General features: G+C 41.4%; 1 protein-coding gene across 2 annotated transcripts; it reads left to right on the top strand.

Moving 5' to 3' along the window:
* The first annotated feature begins 4,926 nt into the window (after nt 1-4,926).
* Nucleotides 4,927-23,413, top strand: PSMA6 (proteasome 20S subunit alpha 6). Of its 2 annotated transcripts, none has more exons than XM_045016153.1 (7): nt 4,927-5,195; nt 11,414-11,508; nt 13,070-13,151; nt 13,469-13,624; nt 15,483-15,661; nt 18,966-19,060; nt 23,211-23,413. In XM_045016153.1, exons 3-7 carry the CDS (start codon nt 13,136-13,138, stop codon nt 23,266-23,268), a joined length of 504 nt encoding a protein of 167 aa, XP_044872088.1. In that variant the 5' UTR covers nt 4,927-5,195; nt 11,414-11,508; nt 13,070-13,135; the 3' UTR covers nt 23,269-23,413. The 2 variants fall into 2 exon arrangements, with proteins under 2 accessions (XP_044872088.1, XP_044872087.1); XM_045016152.1 differs by having other exon boundaries at nt 4,980-5,199.
* Nucleotides 23,414-24,766: the final 1,353 nt, after the last annotated feature.

Here is a 24,766-nt window from a genome sequence, read left to right as displayed (position 1 = left end):
GGTGAGTTATATGGGCCCGTGGTGTCCATGCTCCAGCAAATTCAGGGCCTGGGGACCCAGCTCCATCAATGTTCAGGGTCAGGTGTCTCCTCAAGCCCCACCTGCCGCCCCACGCACCTCCCTTGGAGCATTCCCCAGCCCTGCCTGCTGTCCCTGCGTGCCTCCCCTGGAGTGTTCTCCAGCCCTGCCTGCTGCCCCCACGCACATCCCCCAGGTCCTGCCTGTGCCCTGGGCAGCAAGCAGCTGCCTTGCTGCTCTGTGCTGTGCTCCCTCGCCGGCCTCTGCCAGCTACAAAAGGGAGCAGTGCTGGCAGCAGGCTGAGGTGGCAGCGCAGCTGCTGCCTGTGGAGGGAGGAGGGGAGGAGGCACACACATGATGGCAGCCCTTCCCCGCCCTCCCCCCCGCACCCACCACAGCAGAGGCGAGGAGGCTTCCTGGACCTGAGAGGGGCCCAGTCCCTAGGAGCACATGCAGTGATGGTGATGGGTGAGTGTGCTGCTGGGGTGGGAGGTGAGGGGGACCCCTCTCCCGGAGCTCGCTGCTGCTGGAGGGGAGAGGGCTGGGGGGACTGTGGAGTCCTCTCTGGCCCCAGCCCCAGGGCAGCCTGACTGCACCCCTAACTCCTTATCCCCATCTCTGCCCCGTTCCAGAGCCCGCACTCCCAGCCAGAGCCCTCATGCCCCCCCACCCCAATCTTCTGCCCCAGCCCTGAGCCACTTCCTGCACCATGAACCTCTCATCCCTGGCCCCACCTTGCAGCCTTCACCCGTGCACCCCAACCCTCTGCCCTAGCCCTGAGCCCCTCCCACACCCCAAACCACTCATGCCCAGCCCCAGCGGAGCCTTCATTTGATATGCCATCTGTAGAGAGTTCATGGCTCACAAACATACAGGAGAGATGTTAAAACTACTGCACTATAGATCTTCAGTTTTTGGTAGAGAGATGGATGTTGTGCTGGTTGAGGACTTCTGTTCAAAGTCAGCCAAGGGCCTGGCTGGCTTTACTAATTCTGAAGGCAATTTCCTTGTCAAGGGAACCCTCACTGGAGATGGTACTGCCCAGATACTTGAATTGATCCACATTTTTCAACTGTGTGATTTGGATAGAGATGGCTAGTACTGGGGCATTGGCTAGCTTGTGCAGAGGTAGTGCATGCACATCTACCCAAGATGGGAGGTGCATCTCCTAGGTCTGTGTAGACGTACCCTATATTAACTAAAAAAATCAGAGACAACAGCCTTCCTGTGTAGTTCTGATTTCCTGTGGCAGAGCATGTGATTGTTATAAGACTTTGAGAGAGATGAGGAGGACTGGACTAAAAAAATCCATTTTATTTCTTGGCAGGAATTTTGATATAAAAGCATGGGTGAAGTTTTTTAACATGGGCTGAGGCAACTGGTGGAGAGGCGCTCTGAATGGGGTATGTCATCCACCCTCTCATGCCCTTTGGTATTGGGTAGCTTTTTATTTTTTTATCCATCATGGGTCTGAATGAGATATTGAATCTTTGGTCTGAATGAGATATTGAATCTTTGATCCAAAATACTTGAGTATATAACCTACTGCCACAACTGCTTGGCAACCAGACTCAGTATTCAGTAATTCTCTCCATTTCCCCTTCCAACTGCTTTTCCAAAAGGAACAAAAAGATTCTGGAAGCTATCTCCTTTATCCCCATATATTTCCAATATTTGCATTGCCTATGGAGTGGGTTACTTACTATAGGGCAGTGGTTCTCAAACTGTGGATCGGGACCCCAAAGTGGGTCATAAACCCGCCAGGGCAGGTTTAAACTTGCCGGGGACAGGGGACGGAGCCCAAGCCCAAGCCTGAAGGTTTCAGCCCTAGGCGGCAGGGCTCAGGTTACAGGCCCCTTCCTGGGGCTGAAGCCCTTGGGCTTCAGATTTGGCCCCCTAGCCTGGGGCTGTGGGACTTTAGCTTTGCCTCTCTGCACTCGGGGTGATGGGGCTTGGGCAAGCTCAGGCCTTGGTTCCCCGCTCCTGGGGTCGTGTAGTAATTTTTATTGTCAGAAGGGGGTCGCGGTGCAATGAAGTTTGAGAACCCCTACTATTGGGGACAGTGCCAGTGTATTTTAATGCACAGAGAGACTTTTTGTTCTCCTGAATTAAATTCAGTAAAGTAATTTTATAAATGCATGAAATATACAACATGATCCATAATGCAGATGCAAACATGCAGCATTTTGCCAAAGAGACATATTCCACCTAGTTCTATTATATTAAAAGGGAAATGGATATTGGAACATAGCTTTCCCAGCTCTTTTAATGACATAATTACAAAATAAAATAATAATAATTCCCAGCAGGAGAAATCCAATGCCAACAGAGGATTATGTTCATGGCTTTATGGTGGGGAATTTCCCTCTGTACTAGATACTGACATAGAGAATCAGTCTTTCAAATGTCTTGCGGTATGGTGATGCAGCTGTGGAAAAATATTGTCCAGAAATAAAAGCCCAAACTTCTATTCTGAGGTCAATAGATTTCCTTCTTTTAAAAGAGAACTTGACTGACATATTTTATTACAAAAACAAATTATTTTAAAATATTATTTTGAGATGTAGTTTTTTACATGAGTTTTTTCTGAGACCAAACTTTCTGAAATTTTTAATGAATCATTTCTAAACATGTCAAATATGAACCACAGCAGTTTTTCAGTGTTCAGAAAATATTAGACTGCAGGGATGCTAGTTTGTGAGTGTATATCACAACTTAAGAGTTTTGTCACAATTTGGCAATAGTATTGGAACACAATTCACTGTCACCTTCACAGCAGGATCAAACCATGTTTTATTTAGAACCATAGTTGCTAAGTTTTAAAAATGCAGTAATTTGTTCATAGTGTAGAGCAACTTAAAGCTATAATGATTTCTGACTGAGGAAAGCTCAACTGTAGTCCAAGTAAGCAACTATTTTCCTGTTGTTACCTAAATGTGTTTGGGATCAGGAAAAGGTAATAACACTGTTGCAATTTGTGCAAGTCTAAAGCTCTGTTTTAATTAAGCTAAGACAAGCCGTGGTGGTGTGTTTTTAAACTGATGGCAGAAACTACAGTGATCTCTAAAACTTCTTGCTCTTTCCTTTCTCTATTAAAGTGGGAAAAAAAATCCAAAATGTATTGCCTTTGAGCAATGCCTTCTACATGCCTTCGAGCAATACATTTTCTTTCTGCACACAAAAATGCATTGGATGCTGGGCATCCTGCATTCCCTCTGAGCACATTTGCCTTGTCTATCCTCTTTATCTTCTGTCCATATTGTCTCCCCCTTCATACCCTTTGTGTTTGTTTTCCTTTGCTTTGAGTGCAAGGGATTTTGTTGTTCTTTTACTCCTCCTGGTTGGGTATTGATTCCCTATCCCTTCCTCACTCAAACAAGTACATCTGCCTTTTAGGGGAGCTTGGCTGGAGGTGCTGTAGTTTGATGCCTATCTGGTCTGTGGGCTGAACTGAGCAAAATTGGTGCAGAAACACTGGGGTCACGGTAGCCTTTTTGATTAATCTTGTGAGGTGCTCAGATAATTGTGATTTTGTCTCTTGTGATTTTTGTCATGAGTTTTGCAATATTGGCTTTTCTTAAAGTCAGAGATCTTGGAGTCAGGAATTTACATAAGAATCTCAACTTTCATTTTGAAAAAGTTTCTAGCCCTCATGATTATGGAGTAAAGCTTGAAATTGTGACCGCTAAAGTCTCAAACATACAAAAAAGCCCAGAAAGCAAATAAAAAGAATCCATATATTATTTTTAAAATGTAAGATTTTTTAAACCAATCTTGACTTTTTAGAGTAGCTGCCATGTTAGTCTGTATCCACAAAAAGAACAGGAGTACTTGTGGCACCTTAGAGACTAACAAATTTATTTGAGCATAAGCTTTCGTGGGCTTCAGCATCCGATGAAGTGGGCTGTAGCCCATGAAAGCTTATGCTCAAATAAATTTGTTAGTTTCTAAGGTGCCACAAGTACTCTTGACTTTTTAGGAACTTATCGAATGATTTTTGATTGCTTGGGCTAGATAATACTGCTTCAGAGACAGAGGCTCGGAATGTTAAAAATACATCTAAAAACCCCTTTCAAGGTCAAAGGTATTTGAAGAAGCATCCTTTTTTTTTTTTAGGTGTCTTTTTTAAAGTAGTAAGTGCAGCTATATTTGTGGCTACCACTGGGAGGGAGAAGAGGTGGTCTGTTTGCAAAGATCTACCCACTCCTATAGTTAGAAGAGCATGTTCACAGGGAAGTAGAATGGACCCCGGGTCATGCAACTTCCCAAACGGCTTTTCTCTGCCTTGGGAGGGCCAACATCCCAACTTGGCCGAGGCCAGAGTTTTCCAAATTGTATACTGCTGCTTGTACTTGAGTTTGATGTTCCATCCATCTGCTTCACACCAGTTCTTTTGGAAGGTGTAGGTGAACCAACATGTGAGAGCTACAAGCCTGATCTGTCACACAGAGCTCCCACAATGTAGGCACTGCATATTGGGGGTATCTGTGTGGCCGACAGCCAGGACAGGCGAGGTTAGGCTGTGCTGACAGCCCAGTTTCCCTGCTGGCAGAAGGGGATGATGCTGGCCACCCCGAGCCCTAATAGGGCCACCACCAAAGGGTGCAGCTCCCCCCCCCCCCCCCACGCCGGCCCCTTGCGCTGGGGGCAGGTGCAAAAGCCACAGAGACCCCTCCCCCCCGAGCAGGCCAGCGCCTGCACCTCCTTGGAGAGAGGACAGCAGAGCGCCTGCGCAGCGAAGGGGCGCTAACTGCCGTTTTGTTTGCATGCTCAGTACCAAGGCACATCATGCTCCTGCGTCTGCGCACTAGACGGGGGTCCGTAACTGCAGGGGGGGGAGGGGAGCCGAGGCTGTTGATTACACCCATGCGCAGAGGAGCGGGCGCGCGCTGTCGCAGCGTATCGCGACTATACGCGAGCTAGCGACTCCTCGGCCCTAGCGCATCGATGGTGTGTTATTTGCGCCTGCGCGGAGGAGCACGTGTTTGCGTGTCCCGGAAGCACTCCCTGTCCCAGAGCGGCTCCCAGACTCAGGCCGGTGGGATCGGGCCTTGCACGCTGCGTTACCGGCCGGTTGCCTGCGCCGCTGCCGCCTTCCCCCCACCATGTCCCGAGGCTCCAGCGCCGGCTTCGACCGCCACATCACCATCTTCTCCCCCGAGGGCCGCCTCTACCAAGTAGGTGAGTGTCCGGCCTGGCCGCCGCCGAACTGCCCCGTCATGGTGCGCGCCGGGCCCAGCCCGTTCCCGGGGCGCCTGTGCTGGTTGCTCCGGGGGCGCTCGGGTCTGACGCTGCCGAGAGAGTCTCCTCTTCTCTCCGCCCCCAGCCCAGGATGAATAGATCTAGAAGGCCCAGTCTAGGTTATACGGTGCCCATCACCGTGATGTCAGGGCACCCACAGTGTCCCTGTTGTAGGAGACAGATTTGAAATGAAAGGGCGGAGTTGTGTACATGAGAATATGGCACCAGTTTAATTTGAAGTGTGTTTTTAAACAAATTGACTTAAATCAGCACAGAAACATGTTGGGACTTCTCAACACTACTTTAGTACAAATAAAGTAATTATGTGATTATCAGATAGTTTGTAAAAAGCTTTTTTGAAATTATATCCTGTCCGTAGTCATCAGCATAATCATATCTGCAGAAAACTTGTTGAAAATGGCTTACTGGCTGTATAGATTATTCTTTTTGTACAAATAGGCCTAGTTGTTCTGTGTGTTAATGGAGCAAGAGTTTAATGCCTTTGGAAAAGTATGTATTCAAATTAAAATGTCTTAAAATTGACTAAGGTGTGCCTATGTTATAAGAAACTGTTTCAGGCAAAGGGCCAGATTTTCAGGGGGACCTTAGCCTAGCCTTTGTGCTTGCATGCCATTAGATATGCAAATACTTGCATGCATGCTCAGTGTGCTATCATTTGGCTTACATGGGTGATAGAACTTACATGTGCACTAGTGTTGGCAGGTAATAGGGCATGAAAATGCACATGCAGATCTTTGTATACACAAAGTTGAGCAGCACAAAGAGGTCACTTTGAAAATTTGGCTAAAAATAACAGTTTAGTTCTTGTATAGTGCTGTACATTTTAAATCTACTGTACGAAGATTAACTGATAAATGCACCCTTACGCCTTAGTCCAGTGATTCTCAACCTGTTTACCATTGTGGGTTGCACATGCAGCTCTTTGTTAAGCAGGCCTCAGTCACACAATATGTAACTATCTGTATGGCCCTGAGGCTGTCACATGGGCCACAGCTGTGTGTTGATTGGGCTGCAGGCAGCCCTAGGGTGGAGAACCATTGCCTTAGTCAAATGCAGTAGTTACTCCCCTGGTCATCCAACCCAAGCTGGTGTTGAAAATAGTTGTCCCAATTAGAGTAATAGGAATCAACAATGTTTAAGGCCTGGTCTACACTAAAATGTTAGGTTGACCCAGCTATGTTGCTCGAGTGTGTGAAAAATCTACACCTGAGTGGCATAATTAAGCCAGCCTAACCCCCCCCCTCCCCCCCAGTGTAGACAGCAATAGGTCCATGGAAGAATTTGTCTGTTGACCTAGCTACTGCTATTTGGGGAGGTGGATTACCTACACTGATGGGAGAACCCTGCCTGTTGATGAAGATAGTATCTACATTGAAGCGCTACAGTGGTGTGGCTGTAGCATTTCAAGTGTAGTGTAGGGAGCGCAAGAGTAGTAATAGGGGTTCCTGCATTCTGAAGGTACCGTTGATGCTAAAAGCAAGTGTATGATAAATTTGTCTTTATTATATGTAATGTGTGTAGTGTGGTGTTAATGTATATGTTTTTACAAACAAATATGTATGTAAACACTTAAAATATTTATGAATCAATTAAACTGTGTTATGGAGCCATCACTGAGAATCATAGGAAACACAGCTTTATCACATTTGTTAGAACAAATCCATTTAGTTTGATTAATATTGAATATTTTTGGGAATGCGTTTCGAGTTTGTCACTAGTGCTTTTTTATTTAAAAAAATAAAATGTAATCAAATTTTTAAAAAGGCTCCTGAAGTAAGGTTAGAAATGAGATGGATCACTTAATAAATTCCCCTGTTCTATTTACTCCCTTTGAAGCATATGGCACCAGCCTCTGTTGGAAGACAGGATACTGGGTTAGATGGGCCATTGGTCTGACTCAGTATGGCCATTCTTATGTTAAATTTAGTCATGAGCTCTCTGATTATAAATGGTACAAAAGAACACATCTTAATGAACAATCTGCATCAGTCACTTAGACATCCCCTTGGTAGCTTAATAATTGGTCTTATCTCCAATTTGATTCTTTCTCTTGCTCTTTGGTGTCCTAGTACAGTTTTTCCACTGATGATGCCACTGCCATAACTATTTTCCATTTAAATGTTTGAATATTAGCATAGAGGGGACTTTTTTTTAGGTTGTGCTGCATGTCATTAGGGTGTCATAGAATTATAGGAATGTAGAGGTGGAAAGGGCCTCAAGAGGTCATCTCATCCAGCCCCCTGCACTGAGCAGGGCCAAATATATCTAGACCATCACTGGCAGGTGTTTGTCTAGCCCGTTCTTAAAAACCTCCGATGATGGGAATTCCACAACTCCCTTGGAAGCCTATTTCAGTGCTTAACTATCCTTGTAGTTAGAAAGATTTTCCTAATATCTAACTTAAATCTCCCTTGCTGCAGATTAAGCTGATCTTTGAAGGTGGGACAAGAAGTAGAAATGGAGAATAATCAATTGCCATGTTTTTTAATAATTGATCTTAACATATTTGAAGACTGTTTTCAGGTCCCCCCAAAGTTCTCTTTTCTCAGGACAAAACGTGCTGCCCAGGTTTTTAAACCTCTTATCTTTTTTGTTGCTCTCCTCTGGACTTGCTCCAATTTGTCCACATCTTTCCTAAAGTGTGCAGTCCAGAACTGGACACAGTACTTCAGCTGAGGCCTCAACAGTGCCAACTAGAGCAGGAGAATTACCTCCTGTGTCTTGCATGTAACATTCCTGTTAATACAGCTCAGAATCTTAGCTTGTTTCAAAACTGGGATCACATTGATGACACTCATTCAGTTTGTGATTCACTATAAACCCCCAGATCCTCTTCAGCAGTACTACTGCCTAAACCAGTTATTCCCCATTTTGAATTTGTGCATTTGATTTTTCCTTCCTAAGTGTAGAACTTTGCACTTGTCTTTACTGAATTTCATCATGTTGATTTCAGACCATTTCTCAAAATTGTCAAGTTCATTTTGAATTCTAATCCTGTCCTCCAAAGTGCTTACAATCCCTCCCATCTTGAGGTCATCTGTAAACTTTATAAGCATACTCTCTACTCCATTAACCAAGTCATTAATGAAAATACTGAATAGTACTGGACCCAGGACAGACCACTGTGCGTCCCCACTAGATAACGTTTCCCCAGTTTGACAGCAAACCATTGATAACTATTCTTTGTGCAGTTTTTCAATCAGTTGTGTGCCCACATTATTGTAATTTTAATCTGGACCACATTTCCCTAGTTTGCTTATGAGAACTTCATGTGGGACTGTGTAAAAAAAAAAAAAAAACCTTACTACAATTAAGATGTATCACATCTCCGGCTTCTCCACTAGGCCAGTAAACCTGTCAAAGAAGGAAATTAGGTTGGTTTGGCATGATTTGTAATCCATGCTGACTATTACTTTAAACCCTATTCTCCAAATGCATATAAACTGATTGTTTAATAATTTGTTCCAGTATCTTTCCAGGTATTGACGTTAGGTTGACTGTTCTGTAATTCCCATAAAGTAATAAAAATGAGAATTTAGCATTCTAGGTTTGCTAAATGATTACCTGAAGTAGCTGGGGGACGGGGGGATTAGGTCCAAAGTAATGGAATGTGGCTGGCTGCTCGGAAATAATATTTTTAATTCATCAGTTTTCAAGTTGACTCTTAACTTACTTGAATGGCCCATGAATGTTTGTTAGTTCCAGACGCTTGTGTTGGCTGCCATACCAATGAAAAAACATAAACCACTGATTCGTGTAATGCTAGACTGTCCAAATACTTTTCATTCTAAAAGTGTTCTCAGATGTGCATTATCTTACTAGCAAATTTCTTATGTGTTGGGTAGTCTCTGGAATTCCTTGCCAAGTCAAGAGGATTTTCTCTACTATAGCACGTTCACAATTATTTCCTGCAGTTATTACTATTTCTCTTCCCCACCTCACTTTCTCGACCTTCCACAGTCCCCATCTCTGCAGTTAGAGAACTGGATTAGATGGGAGTGCTATTTTTAGGATCTAACTGTTACAGCACCTTCACTGGCTTGAAGAGTGGTGGTTGTGTGTGTTTATGCTTCTGCAATATTCCTAGCCTCTTGCCATCCAGGGAACCAGAAACTTGGGAATTGAACATGGCAGTGCAAAGCTTTTTCACTCACTTGCCATACCCAAGTTAGTCAAATGCTGAATCCCATTGGGTTAGAGAAAGAACTGTGGTTCTATATAATTACAAAATACTATTGCAGTATAATAACTGAATTGGGACAATCTGATTTGAAAATAAGAAAACTGTTTTAAATTTAGGATATAGATTTAACATAGGGACAAACCAATCAGTTTCTGTAGTACAGAATGGCTTTTTTCTCCCACTTTAATCCCTTATAAATTCAAGTTGCTTAATATAATCATTCAAAAGATACTTTAGTTTGATAAATTAAATGTTGAAAACAATTGCGTAGCATATAGAATGTGACTGTGTGCGCTATATGGAAGAGCTGACTTCAGGAAGAACTTTGTCTTTTACTTCCCAAAGCTGAGTTACTTGGTGCTGAAATGATGTCTGGAAGCTTGGAGAAGGCAACAGTTCTTTTCATAAGCACCCCTTGTTGCTGTTAACTTGCCTCAGAGTTCAGGCATTCCCTTGTCTTCTATTGTGTCAGCTTTAGAAAGGGGGGGTTTCTTTCAAGTAGAATTTGTTGCATAGGTGTTTTTCAAAATTTCCCCTTTTCCCATTGTTGTGAAGTTCTACATGCTGTACAGAGCCTGCTGCAGTTTGAGTACATATGCACAGTACCACTGAAATGCTGAAGGATGAAAGAGCCTGTAAAAATGTCAAATACTATTGCAATACAGTTATTTAATTGGGACAAGTTAAATTGCAACAAAGGCTTTCTTCGGATGTCTCCCTGGAAGCTGAGGTAGAGCAATTTATAATGAATGCTTAATCAGAACATTATTATCATAAATTTTGTTTACTAGTTATACATTTAGCTAGTGCCAAATAGTTAAGTGGTTGATAATTAGGTGCTATGTAAATATGAATTTATAAGCTCTCATCTTTTAATATGCAAGTTACCAAATAAAAATCATGGGGAACTTACTTGTTCTTAGGTGCTTGGGAGGCCATAGTCAACAGCAGCATGGTTTGAGAGATGGAACCAAATAATTCTAGATACCGATAATTGAATTTACAACTTGAGTTGTCAGTTTCTTCTAGGTAAATATAAATAAAATAAATAATAAAATTCCTTTTTGGGGAATAAAGTCATTAATGCAGTGTTAAGATCCAGAAAATGTTGAGGTACTGCTGAAAGCTCAACCTTGATTTCTGGGCCCCTTGTGATTTTCTTGTTATATAGTCTCTGTCACAAATTGTTTCCGTTGATTAAGTGTGGTGTATGTAATATAATAAACAGGAATAGCTTATTCATTCTTACAGTAAATTACAGTACAGGCTTGAGTTTTGATTTAATTTTAAGTCTTAATTAATTAATATCTAATCCAGTGACTTTAAAATTATAACCATTTACTTTCTGCAAGTGGAAAGGGTTTTTTATTCAGTTTTTTTACATTGGTTCCAAGTTAATGTTTTAATATTGGGCCTTTTCAATCAACCACTGAACTGCTTTTCCCCTAATTGGCTTGTTTTGCAGATCTTGTTGAGACTTAAAAATCAAGCCAAGCATAAGTACTTGGCACTGGTAGCTTACTGTATGTAAGGTTTATAACAAATTGTATTTTATATGCCATATTTAACATAACTTATTGAAGGTGGTAAAGTTAAGGTTGAACTTCCAAACTTAAATCTGTATTTCCTGACTTGATTGCCTGATTATTATTTTTTTATTAAACCTTAATGTTGCTTGCCTGCTCTCTGGCAGGGACACAGAATTTCTTGTTTCAAATTTTAAAAGGGAGAGCAACACCAATGTCTAATACTGTTCAGCACTCTAATTGAACAGAGGAGAGTCAAACTCAGTATTTTTGTCCATTGGGACAAGCCATTGCAAACAAGAGGGCTCAATCCCCACTGGTGTGTGGGTGGGTGGGCGGGCGGGGCTTGCAGGCTCTGCCCCAAACATGATATTAGTGGCAATGGTACAAGTATTTCTGATTATTTTTATATGTATCTTTTTAGAATATGCTTTTAAGGCTATAAACCAGGGTGGCCTTACATCAGTAGCTGTTCGTGGGAAAGATTGTGCAGTAATTGTAACACAGAAGAAAGTACCTGTAAGTAAAACAAACAAACACAAACCTATTTCTGGAATGTGAATAGTAAATTTAGTGAAATTATCAGCCATGTGTCTGTGAATTAAACCCGTGGTTTTCGAACTGAGAGTCGTGACCCATACTGGGTTGTGAATGTAAGGCACTGCCGACCAGTCCGTTTAAAAATCCCATCAGCGGTGCTGCCTAGCTAAGGCAGGCTAGTCCCTACCTGTTCTGACACCACGCTATGCCCCCGGAAGTGGGGGGCCACAGGGCTCCGCGCGCTGCCCCGAGCACCAGTTCCACACTCCCATTAGCTGGGAACCAGCCAGTGGGAGCTGGGGAGGGTGGTGCCTACAAGCCGGACCTGGCCACTTCCGGGGTGCAGTGTGGTCTGCGGTGCCAGGACAGGCAGGAAGTCTGCCTTAGCACCCCGCTGCACCGCTGACTGGGAGCCACCTGAGGTAAACCCGTGCCCCAATCCCACACTCCAACCCCCTGCCCCAGCCCTGAGCCCCTTCCTGCACCCAAGCCCCTCATCTCCGGCCCCAGCTCCATTGGGTCACGAGCATCAACTATTTTCTTCAACTGGGTCACCAGAAAAAAAGTTTGAAAACCACTGAATTAAACAATATCTGTTGCCATTGTGCCTGCTCTGACTTGCCTCCCCTTTGCTGCTCAAGCGTCTTCTCAGCACCCCAACTCCACACCATTTAATTTCATTATTGCAAAGCCCTGGACCACTTGAGAATACATCTGTCTTTGAGGTGGGGAACTGTTTACCTGTGCATTTTTCCCAGTCCTACTCTTCTGAAACCTTACCTGTAAAGCACTGTATCAGTGGTACAGAAACCAAGACTTCAGTAAATGTCTGTCAGCACATTGGATGGAGTGACACAGCGATGTTGAGGAAGAGAAGCAGGCAAGATGAGAGAAATTTAACTCCTAATTTGAAAAGCAGCAAACATACTAGGGGTTCCTAAATATTTGTATAAGGATCCTCAAAATTATCCTGGGGAAGAGGATTCCATCTTCCTCCATTTCCCCTCAGTGACTAATCTTAGAATGTTGGGTGGTGTCCCCTTCTTCCTTTGATACCTGTTTATGACTGATCACTGGACCATAGTAGTAGAAATTCTTCCCACGTTTCTGCAGAACAAGATACTAGGAACTTATAATAGAAGTTCAGCGACTCTTTGCAAATGCAGTGTGATATTAGAACTTCCCCCCCTTTCCATGCTGATAGTAGATAATGGAGTGCTTGGAAGACAGTTTCCACCTTAATTTTCTGATTTCTGCCTCTTATTGGGTTGAAGGCAGGTCTACATTTAAAATGCTGCATTGATATAGCTGCACCACTTAAGTGAAGATGCTCCTATGCTGACAGGAGAAGCTTTCCCATCAACATAGCACTGTTTGCATGTGGAGGTTATGGTCAGTATAACTGCGTTGCTCGGGGTGGGGGGAAGTTTATCCCCTGTAGTGTAGACCTGGCCTCAGTGATCTGGTATTAATATGTCTTTTATATGTGGATAAAGGACTATTGTTTCTTTTAAATTATTTCAGTATTTTTGTCCATTAGGACAAGTTATTGGATTCCAGCACAGTGACTCATTTATTCAGAATTACTGAAACTATTGGATGTGTAATGACAGGAATGACAGGTAATTAATTTACCTTTTGTTTAATATCCACATTTTTAAATACTTTTTTCTTTTGTTACTTCATTTCATGTTACGTTGATGTTTGCAAACTCCTGTAATCCAAAACTGGAGATGAGGCTTAAGAGATTTGCTATTTACAAACTGACAATTTGTTTAAATTTAGCACATCGTGATCTTCCAGGATGGAGATCAGATTAGTGCTATCAACAGCATATCCAGCAATGAAATGTGGTGTGTTTTCAAGAACTTCTCAAAACATTTTTTAGTGGAAGTAATGCTTATTTTAGTGGGAGTGAATATTTTGTCTTTTATATTAGCTGACAGCAGGTCTCAGGTTCAGAGAGCCCGCTACGAGGCTGCTAACTGGAAATACAAGTACGGCTATGAGATCCCAGTGGATATGCTGTGTAAAAGGATTGCAGATATTTCTCAGGTCTACACACAAAATGCTGAAATGAGGCCTCTTGGTTGCTGTAAGTATAGTAGAGTGTACCAGATTGATAAATCTAACAGATACAGATTTTATTTTTTTAAATTAAACATAGGGGAACAAATTCTAACCAACTTTTCTAGATATGTAAAATGATATGGGCATAATGTAAAGAGTAGTGGTGACTAATGGTTAAAACAGGGGTGTTGGAGTCTGGACTGTGGGATTATGTTGCTGTTTCTGCCATTGACTCACCATATGAATTCAGGCAAACCATTTAACGTCTATGTCAGTTTTTCTTCTGTAATACTATTTTCCCTTGGTGTTATGAGTAGAACTGGTTAGATACTTTCTGAGGAAACCTAATTTAATCAAAAAACGCTGTTTCAAGGAGGTGAAATGTTTTGGGAAACCTGCCTGCTTTCCTAGTGGGCTGCTTGCAGTCTGGATCCCAGGGTCCATAGCTCCAGAGTAACCCTGCCTTCAGGGACCCTGAAGTATCTGACTCCCTCACATGGAGCAGGGAGCCTAGCAGCCCTAGGGACTTCTAGGCTCCCAGCTGTGCGGCAGGGAGGGCACCAGAGTCTAGAAGCCCTGAGAATCTTGCTGTAAGCATAGCCCCATCAGGCCAGGGCTTCCGGTCTCCCTGCGTGGACGCAGGAGCATCATCTGTAGATGAGGTTGGGCTTCCAACTCCACAGCAGGGAGCCTGGAAGCCTAGAGAACCTCAGCTCCAGCAGGGGCTCTAAGGGGTTCTAGGATCCCTTCCACAAAGCTTGGAAGTCCTGGGACTGGCTTAAAGGTTCTGCAGCTCTGGGGTAGCCCCAACATGCAGACTTCCCTGGGGCCAGGGACAGCCCACAGGTGGACTGCAGCAGACACTGGAAGCACTAGCAGCAGCTCAGTTAAGTTGACATTCTTGTCCGATTCACAAATTTTATACGGAAACGCTCTCCTCTTTTGGTGTTTCTGAAAGAAGTTTCTTGGTTTTGCTGAGAAATTTTGGCAAATTTGGTTTCATTTCAATGCGAAATAACCCCAATTTAAAAAACCTGAAAATTAGTGTAGATCAAAAATACAAGTTTCAACCAGCTCTATTTATGGTGCTTAATCTGTTCAGAGTGTATTGAGGTTTTAATTTACTGTTTTAAAATTGCATACTGAATGTAAATCTCAACTTAGCATCTGCTTATTACCTGTACATGTGTAAAATTAGTAGTTCAAAGATCTTAAAAGCTGCACTGGTAAAATCAGATAAGCATCTAAGATCTACAAGTTTAATTGATTTTGAAGTTTTTCTTTTCCTTCACTTTTTAAAAAAAAAAGTGATGAAATTAAATAGAAATGCAATGTAATGCAGTGTGAGGCAATATTGTAAAGTTAAAATGCCAGTCAAAAATGTACATAACTTGACTATGCAACGTATTTGTAAAACTTCCTATTTTTTTCAGGTTAAATGTATGCTTAATTTATGACATTCTACAGTAAATAGTACAGGAGTGCACTGCAGCTGACTTTACTTTGTTACTGGCACCTTAACTTTTGTATTACCTGACCTTGTGGTTCTGTTGCAAAGTCAACACTGCATTACATTTGTTGCATTTAATGAATGGTTTGCTTTGTGTGTGATAAAAATCCAGTTTGGTCTAAAATGAGGTACACACCTGGAAATGAGGCGCAATTGAGAGGTAGGTCACCTTAGTGATAAAGGTGAAACATGAACCTCAGAATAATGGGGCTAGGTCCAAAAAGGTATTTAACTGTGCACTGTCCCAGTTCATACTAGAGGAGAGTCTATGTTCTAAAAGTCAGAATCCCCAAGCACATGACACTTTACATTTTAATTTTTGATATAATCAAAGTCAAAGTCTCTCTCTTTTTTTTTTTTTTTTTTGGTTAAGGCATGATACTGATTGGTATTGATGAAGAACATGGCCCTCAGGTATACAAGTGTGATCCTGCAGGTTACTATTGTGGGTTCAAGGCCACAGCTGCAGGAGTCAAACAAACAGAGTCAACCAGTTTTCTTGAAAAGAAAGTGAAGAAGAAATATGACTGGACGTTCGAACAGACAGTAGAGGTAAGCCAGTAGGGGAAAATCAAACTGAGCCGAAAGTGCTCCACTACCTGTAGTAGTTTTTTAAAGGGTTATGATGCAAAGAAGCATTGTTTCCTCCTTTGTTATGATGCCCAATGTCACTGCCATAGTAAGCAGCCATTTTCACTAGGAAATAATCTTAATTTTGAAAGTGCTTAAATAGAGCTAACCAAACTGTTTGCCTGTGTTTTGTGCTATGCATTTTTTTATCAGTGTTTCATAAGGCTGTTCATATGCCCAAATGGGGTAATGGCACTAGTGGGACATCTTATTCTGTGTATCGAAAATTCCTTGTAAAACACATGAGTCACATACACATTGACATTAGAATGTTCTATTAGATGGCTTGCCACCATTTGCCCTCCAATATCTATATATAGTATGCTTTGCCTTAAGGATTTTCTCAATGTTGTCATTGTTTAGTTGTTGGATGTGTAATATTTTCCTCCTTGTAAACTGACAAAAGCGGTGAAATCTTGTTTTGTTCCACCCTTCAAGTTCTTTTGAATATAGACAGACTGTTTTTTCTTTTACTAAAATCGTTTACTTGGTTATCAAATTTCAATGCTCCTGGCCTGTTACTGCAGAGTCACCATTGCCATTTTAAGTGTGTTGGTTGTTCAGGACCCTGCATTGTGGAAGCCAGAAAATCCTGCCACCTCAGTTTGTAGTTGTCATCTTGGATTTGCTCTCTGAAGAGCAAGTCACTGAAGATGGTTTTAAAGGCTTTTAAACCAACCTGCATGCTAGAAAGCACTTTAAAATAGGACGTTACTATATTCTAGGTAGTTACGGTAGCACCAGTGCTGACAGTTGGTGTTGTAGTGAGTGCACATGCTTTTTGCAACAGCAACACTAGAATCATCTTGGTCAAGGATGCATCCCCTCTAATGGATATGTATATCCATAGGGCTACCAGTAGAAACCTTGATAGGAAGATACTGACTTCCTGATCTTCCATATTTGGCTTGTTAGAGGGGCAAGGTACTAAAAGTGCAGTTGTGCCAGAGATTATAGTGCTATTTACAGCGAGGGAAGTGGTGAGTTTACTCCGCATTTTAGGGCAGACTTTAAAATTACTTTCCATAAATCAGGTGGGGGGGGGGGTGTTCCAGTTGTATTTTTCTTTCCTCTGAAACTGACCACAAAACAAGTAGCTCTTAAAAATAAGTTGTGGACGCTAGTATGTCCCCATTGAGCATCAGTCCCACTGCACTCTAATCTCTTGTGCATTGGTACTATTTATCCTGCTTTTCCACTGGAGGAAAGATGAAGGGCCAGGAAATCACCCTGATCCTAGCACTAGCTCTGCAGTGTGTCTGGGTATAGAAATGCACTGTCTGACTCCTGTGATACTCAATTCAGCAGTTGTATGCCCGTTATTGCATGTGTGTACATGCGGTAAGTATAAAGCCAGTTATTATGGAAATTATCATTCAAGACACAGCCTTAAAATGTAAACTACTTATAAAATAAGCCAACACTATACCTTGTGTTCGATAATTTTCCTTACTGTTTCAGCTAAACATAGGAGATTTGAGTTTAAACAATCCTCTTCATGGCCCATCTATTTCTCCTGTCTGATCTTGTTCTTAAGTCATAATGCTGATCTTGTGATACACCAAACAGGGAAGTTACATAAACTGTAATAACCTTAAAATAAAATTGACTCCACTGCAGGATTCAACAGGAGATGGCTGATTTAAATACAGATACATGTTTAGAAATGGAATTGAGAGGTTTTTAGCTAAATTGTTAGGGTTTTTCTTCAAGTCTGCACTACTGTGTAAGCTTTTAAAAAGCTTTGTTAGCATTAGAACATGTTCACACATTGCTTATATTCAGTTATAAATTACAGCCTTATAGGGACAATTAAGCAGGCATAATTTTAACACCCAAAATTATTAGAACTGAAAACGGGGGTTTTCAAAAGAGCCTTAAGGGTGCTAGGCACTCAAATCTTATTGAATTTCAATGTGAGATGAATACTTAACTCCCTCAGACTCTTGAATATCCCCTCAAAAAAAATTTATTCTTTTGCCATGGTTTCCTGGCAGCTTGTATATCACTCACATTGGGCAAATGAAGTAGATTGAGGCTATTCCTAGTCAGTTTCATGTTCTGTTTTTAATGCACAGCACTGCAATGTTTTGGAAGCAAATGCTTGAAAGGAATGTTTAAATGCAAATGAGTTCCAGTTCCAGTCAATTCATAGAAACACTTCTATTGGTGGCTTTTTTTAAGGTTTTGTTAAAATATCTTCACAAACATATATTTTGGACCTATGTTGACCCTATTAAGTGTTCCTTTTAAAAAATGTTGACCCTATTAAGTGTTCCTTTTAAAGTCAGTCAGCCATGATAAATGACTCTGTTGAGCAAAACCAAGAAACCTGATGGTATCTTCATGCTTTTCCAGGATCCTGGTGAAAAGCTTTGTGTGTGTATGTGTGTTTGATTAAAAAGATTCTTCTACTGGACCCTGCATTGAAGGCATAATTCTACTACAACACATCAGTTTAGTGTTTCAGAAATTATTGCATTTCTATTTATTTTTCAATTTAAATAACTAAGAAGATGCCTATCCAAGGCTCTCATCACCCTAATGCACCATTAACAATACAATTAAATATCAGCAACATTAAAATCAATTTGGACAGCTAGCCACCTACAAAAGATCTTTTCTGTCCCTTCATCATTATCAGAAGAGAGCCTCAGCATTACAATTTTGACTTCAGTGCAGGATTAAGTATGGAAAGAGGTTGAGAGAGAACTTGTAACACATACCTTGGATAATTAGTAAAAACAGAAAAGGTAATAATCATGGGTAAGTGCAGTATTTCTTAAATCACCAATATGAGGGCATGTTATAAAAAAGAATAACATAAAATAGTAACTGCACAAGTGACTTGTGTATCTGTTTGTGAAAAGCATGGTGGTGACCACACACACACACACACACACACACCCATAACCACCAAGGTAAAACTGGCTTGTAATGAAGATATCTAGATTGTTTTGGGGTTTATTTGTTGGTGGTAAATTTGATTTGAGTTGAAAATAGAACACAAGATTTTTAACCTTTGCATGGTAAACAACTCGTTGGATTTTCTTATCAGGAAATTCCAAGATACACTGATTATTAGGGTATCCTGATCTTGTATGTTGTTTGCCTGCGGGGGAGAGAGGGAGGTGATTTAACTTGAAATTGAAAGATGGGTAGGTCTTGACAATGTTTTGAGTGCTCTTTTTTCAGTATTTATCTTTTATTTAACATTTACTTTTAGACAGGAATAACTTGCCTGTCTACTGTTCTGTCCATTGATTTCAAACCTTCGGAACTAGAAGTTGGAGTAGTTACAGTTGAAAACCCTAAATTCAGGTAAGTTAAATGACTAGTGGAACTTAGTGTACTTTCCTCGTTATGAATGGCTAATTTTAACTCCCTCCCTTCATAAAGGTAAATTAAAATATAGATGGAAATTAAAAGACATTGGGGGGGGGAATCACTTGCCATTTTCTAAAAATTTGGGGTGGGGGAAAGTTTGATGATGTCCTTTCAGATCACTCTTTGCAGTTGGGAACTGTGGCCCTACTTTAAGCTCTGACTAGACAGGAAGACTTTTTAAAAAAAAATTATATAACATGTTTTTAAGCAGTTCTTAGTTAAAATGTATTAACACCTAATATAGACTGGTACTGACTAGACATGGTCTTACCATCCTCTTCCCTTGCCATTGACCATGATAACTAGCATGTTTTAGAGGTGTTAAACCTAGTCTATGCTAGGTGCTAAATGGTGTTTAAAAACATAGCATCATAGAAACGTAGGGCTGGAAGGGACCTTGAGTGGTCATCTTGTCCATCCTCCTCCTTCCATTCCCCCACCCCCATGCTGAGGCAGGACCAAGTATGCCTAGCCACTATCCCTGACACATGTTTGGAGGCTTTTAAGAACAGGTTGGACAATGATGGGGATTCTATAACCTCTCTTGGAAGCCTGGTTTAGTGTTTATAGTTAGAAAGGTTTTCCTAATAGTTAAGCTAAATCTCCCTTGCTGCAGATTAAGCCAATTACTTTTTGTCCTACCTTCAGTGTACATGGAGAACAGTTGATCATCTTCCTCTTTATAACAGCCCTTAACATATTTGAAGATTGTTATCAAGATCTCCTCGGTCTTCTTTTCTCAAGGCTAAAAATGCCCAGTTCTTTTGAAGTTTCCTCAGAGCTCAGGTTTTCATGTTTGTTGCTCTGCTCTGGGCTGTCCCAATTTATCCACATCTTTCTTAGTGTGGTGCCCAGAATTGGACACACTACTTCAGCTAATTGAGCAGGACATTTACCTTCCGTGTCTTTTATATAAGACATTCCTGTTGATACACCCCAGAATGATACTAGTTTTTTTTTATAACTGCATCCCGTTATCAGCTCATATTCAGTTTGTGATCCACTATAATGCCCAGATCCTTTTGTGCAGTACTACTGCCTAGTCAGTCATTCCTCATTTTGTTCATGTGCATTTGATTTTTTTTTCCATCCTAAGCGTAGTACTTTTCCCTGGTCTTTATTGAATTTCATCTTGTCAATTTAGACCAATTCTCATCCAATTTGTTGAGGTTGCTTTGAATTCTAATCCTGCCCTAAAAAGTGCTTCCACAGATTTTACAAGTACATTCTCCACTCCATTATCCAAGTAATTAATTAAAATATTGAATATTGAACACATTAATTGCAATGTGTTTGCTAATGCATTTTTTTAAAAACACTTTTTCCTAATATAGAGAAGGTCTTTGAGTAAATCTTCTGGAGTAAATATCACTGAGATAACACTTGCTCATTCTTGAAAAGTGGTGGTTCATAACTTCTCCAGCTAGTTAATGGATTTATGGGTGCATGCAACTTAAAATATAGATTAAATCAGTGTTAGCTGCTCCTTTTTTCCCCCTCTCGGTCTTTGAGTGTACCCCTCCAGTTTTTGAGTCTCTTGCCTTTACCTGTTGGGGTGTTGGATCTCTTGCCTTCACCTGTTCTGGGGTGGATCTCGCCCCCCCCCCCCAGTTGTGGGGTCTGTCTACCCAGTTCATAAAACCTACTAAGTCCTTTGTCATCTTTGCTCCTTGAGCCTAGTCAAACTGGCTTGGCCAGCTTTTGGGAGGGGTATCTGGGCGAGACTTCAACAGAGCTGGTTTTCTGCATTGTCCATTAAGTGTCATAAATGGGGTTGTCTAGGGCTATTATCTACTTTCCAGTTGTGCACTCCAACCCCTGCTTGTATAAATGCGTTGTAATCCTGCAACAGAATAGCAATCCCAGATTAAGACTCTTTAATCAAACTGCATCTTCCCCCTTGCTTCTTTCTTAATTTGTCATGTAAATTAGAGCTCTTTAGTCATAGCTGTGTGCTAATCTGTATTTAGAACGGGGGGGAATAGCTTTAATGTGAATGTAGGCTTTTTCTGTTTGGCTGGAAGCTAAGTTGTAGTTGTCAAGGTTTCCTCCCCCACTCTGAACTTTAGGGTACAGATGTGGGGACCTGCATGGACCCTTCTAAGCTTAATTCCTATTTTAGATCTGGTAACGCTGCCACCAGCCAGAAATCAGTGTCTGGCACACTTTCTGTCCCCCCAAAACCTTCCCTGGGAACACAGATCCAAACCCCTTAGATCTTAACACATGGAGAAATTAACCATTTCCCCCTCCTTTCCCCCACCAACTCCTGGTGAGTCCAGACCCAATTCCCTGGATCTTACAACAAAGAAAAATCAATCAGGTTCTTAAAAAAGAAAGGTAAAAATCATCTCTGTAAAATCAGGATGGAAAATACTTTACAGGGTACTTAAATTTATATAGCCCAGAGAAAACCCCCTCTAGCCTCAGGTTCAAAGTTACAGCAAACAGAGGTAAAATCCTCTCAGCAAAAAGGAACATTTACAGGTTGAGAAAACAAACATAAGACTAACACGCCTTGCCTGTGCTACTTACAAGTTTGAAACAAGACTGATTCAGAAAGATTTGGAGAGCCTGGATTGATGTCTGGTCCCTCTCAGTCCCGAGAACAAACAACCCCCAAAACAAAGAGTACAAAACAAAGAACTCCCTCCACCAAGATTTGAAAGTATCTTGTCCCCCTATTGGTCCTCTGGTCAGGTGTCAGCCAGGTTTACTGAGCTTCTTAACCCTTTACAGGTAAAAGAGACATTAACCCTTAACTGTCTGTTTATGACAGTAGTACTGGTCCTTCAGTCATGGATTCCTGAAGCTAATCAAGAATAATGAACTTGGTTTATAAATTTTATGTAAACTTGGCCAAGCCCTACCTGAAAATATATATTTAAAAAAATAATGTAAAGGTTATGAACGCTTGTGGATCGCTCTACCTGTGCATATTGGAACTTTTTTCCAAACACACTTCAAAGACACCCCAGTTAAAGACCCCGTACTCCATTGGCAAAGCCAGCAAAGCTTGTAAACTCTACAGGCCAAATAGCTCCAAGTTTCTTATGAGGTCATTTGAAAATGGCTGAGTTAAAGGCTGCATTTAGAATCATGGGGGGCTTTAGCATATACCTAGGTTCAAGGAACACTTAGGCTCTACTTGTGAAACCAATGGAACTTGTAAGCTTCCTAGGTCAATTCGCTCTGGAATTCTTTCTTTCTCTTCCTTTAAAATAAACTGACATTATTGCGCCCTTAGGTGATATATCAAATACACCGTCTGGAAGTTCCAAAAGGGGATAGTTGTTTTCACAGCACTAACCTGGCCATGTTGTACATATATGTTCTGTTTATGTTTATTTAGTTAAATTTAATTTCAATTTGTTCTTTAATATTTAACCCGTGCAAGCATGGTATAACATCAGTTTGGGGGATTTCCTAACTTGAATGCTTGTTAATGCAACATTAAGGGTGAAATAATGCTGGCTTTTTGCATTTAATACGTTTTATGAAAACTAAATGCAAGTTAGCTCAATGTTAAATGGCACAGAAGATTCCCTCCTAACAGGGCACCTACTGCCATGCTCCCCTTTTGCCGCTGCCATGCTAAGGCTCTGCGCTTGTATTCCCTGACAGTGAGTGTGTATGCTGGGGGAGGAGGGACTTCCATAATCTGGTCATGGCCATCCTTTCAAGAAAAGAGGACCCTTCTTGGAGTAATTTGAATCCCCTTTGGAGTAATCGTCCTACTGATTACTTTGGACCACTCTTATCTCTCCCCCCTTTCCGCCCCCCCTCCAGTACATCATGGTAGCTACCTCATCAGCTTTGCAAGGGTATTACTAATGACCTATATAATGTCCTGTTCTGTTCCACCACTGTCCCCATTGCTCTCCAGGACCCTAGACTTTCCTGTTGGTTTTTCAAAAATAATCAGCATGGCTCATTCATTGCTGTAGCAATTATTTTAAACAGACAAAAGATGCAGCTGTACTACTTACATTTATTTGTGGGGACATTAAAGATGGAAGATGGTGGGTTAAGGAGAAGAATAAACAAAACTATTTCCAGAATTCTTTTTTTCCCCCCCCTTTAGGATCCTTACAGAAGCGGAGATTGATACACACCTCGTAGCTCTAGCAGAGAGAGATTAACTAGTTTTCCTAGTCGCATTGACTGCTTCTGGCCAGGATGTTTGGAAAAAGAAAACACTTATTAATGGCTCTGGATTATGGTTTGAAAATGGAATGCTATATGGTGTATTTTACTCTGTCCAAATAAAACAGAGGTTTTTGAAAATGTTTGGTGTTTGCTTTAATTGCCATAGCTTATTTAAAATGAGCTTGCTTTTTCGGTGCTGTGAAAACATAATTCAAAATATTTGGTAGCTTGGAACACTTCTCCAGTCATTTGCCTCTTGCCTAATGAGTTTGTGAAGGAAAATATGGTAATGAAGTGATTCCCTAGGTTTGACATGACTAACTTTTTGTGTCACTATTAACCCAAAATGCTGCCCATGCTCATTTGGGATTGTTATGCTTAGTTCTGATTTTGTCTTGTAATATTTCTGTACGTTTCTGTAGTGCCATTCACTACAAACCTCAGTCTGGCTCCTTAGAGGAAGAATATTATTTTTTCCCAAAACAGTGCCTTAGGGCAGGACTCTGCCTTTCTGTTCCTTGCTGCTGCTCTGATTTTTACTACCGATGCAGTTAGACTGGTGCCCACAAAGCCTGCTTCAAAACAAGGAGGCGGAGTTAGAAAATGCCAAACTTGATCTAATTAAAAAAAAAATCCATAGGACTTTTAATATAAAATCAAGGGTTTACTGCTGCTAAATCCTTCAGAATTTAAAGTGCTCAGTGTGGCTTAAAAAAAGATGAGACCTATTCTTTAAAACTATAACATCCCTGGCCCCTTCTCTCCTCTCCCCCCTGCCCCTTCTATATGACTGACTTTAGCTGTTCATTAATCATGATCAGTGTTGCATGTGAGCTGTGAAAAGGAAACACACTTACTACAATCATTTCTTTTATTAAGGTATCACCCTGTTGTCTCTGTAGACTACCTGATTCTAGGTCATGGTTTTGTGTGGAGCAGAGCAACTACCTTGCTGTGCTTTGTTGGAAGTCAGGCCATTGAGACCGACCCAGCTATTGGTTAACCACATTCAGCTGGTAAATGAAATGACAAGGCTTTACTTTTCCAGTAAGCATTCTGGCTATAATTAGCTTCTTTTAGAAGGTGTGTGTTAGAGGAAGAGCAGGGGGAACCCGGGGGTGGATTGAGTAGACGGGCTTCTTTATTGTGGTACTTGTTCCCCTTGACCCAGTTGTGGAGTAAGCACTGAGTTAATCACATCATACTCTTTTATCTAAGTTAATATGTAAATACCTACATTTACTACAACACCCCAAAAACCCTTATTTAGTAATATGAACCCCGTATACTGAATGTAATTATCCCCGCCCCTGTTTACAGCATTATGCAGATTATACAGACTTTTTTAGCTTGAAGATGCATTTCTTTGCAGTATTTGTAGCCACAAGTTCCTTTAATCAGCAGTTCACGGGTGATGGAGGAAGGGGCCGTGACCCCGAACTTGTTTAAGTAGCTGGGAAAGGAAGGGACGGGTGAGATAACACTGCTTTA

This window comes from Mauremys mutica, chromosome 4 (assembly GCF_020497125.1).
Source record: "Mauremys mutica isolate MM-2020 ecotype Southern chromosome 4, ASM2049712v1, whole genome shotgun sequence".
NCBI lineage: Eukaryota > Metazoa > Chordata > Testudines > Geoemydidae > Mauremys > Mauremys mutica.
This window is presented reverse-complemented; position numbering and strand designations above follow the sequence as displayed.

Bases quoted from the DNA above. Each gene is read 5' to 3' on its own strand.
- PSMA6 (XM_045016152.1), top strand. From the start codon at position 5,124: ATGTCCCGAGGCTCCAGCGCCGGCTTCGACCGCCACATCACCATCTTC. The intron at 5,200-11,413 runs GTGAGTGTCCGG...GTATCTTTTTAG, and splicing joins GGGCCGCCTCTACCAAGTAG to AATATGCTTTTAAGGCTATA. The intron at 13,152-13,468 runs GTAATTAATTTA...CTTTTATATTAG, and splicing joins TGTAATGACAGGAATGACAG to CTGACAGCAGGTCTCAGGTT.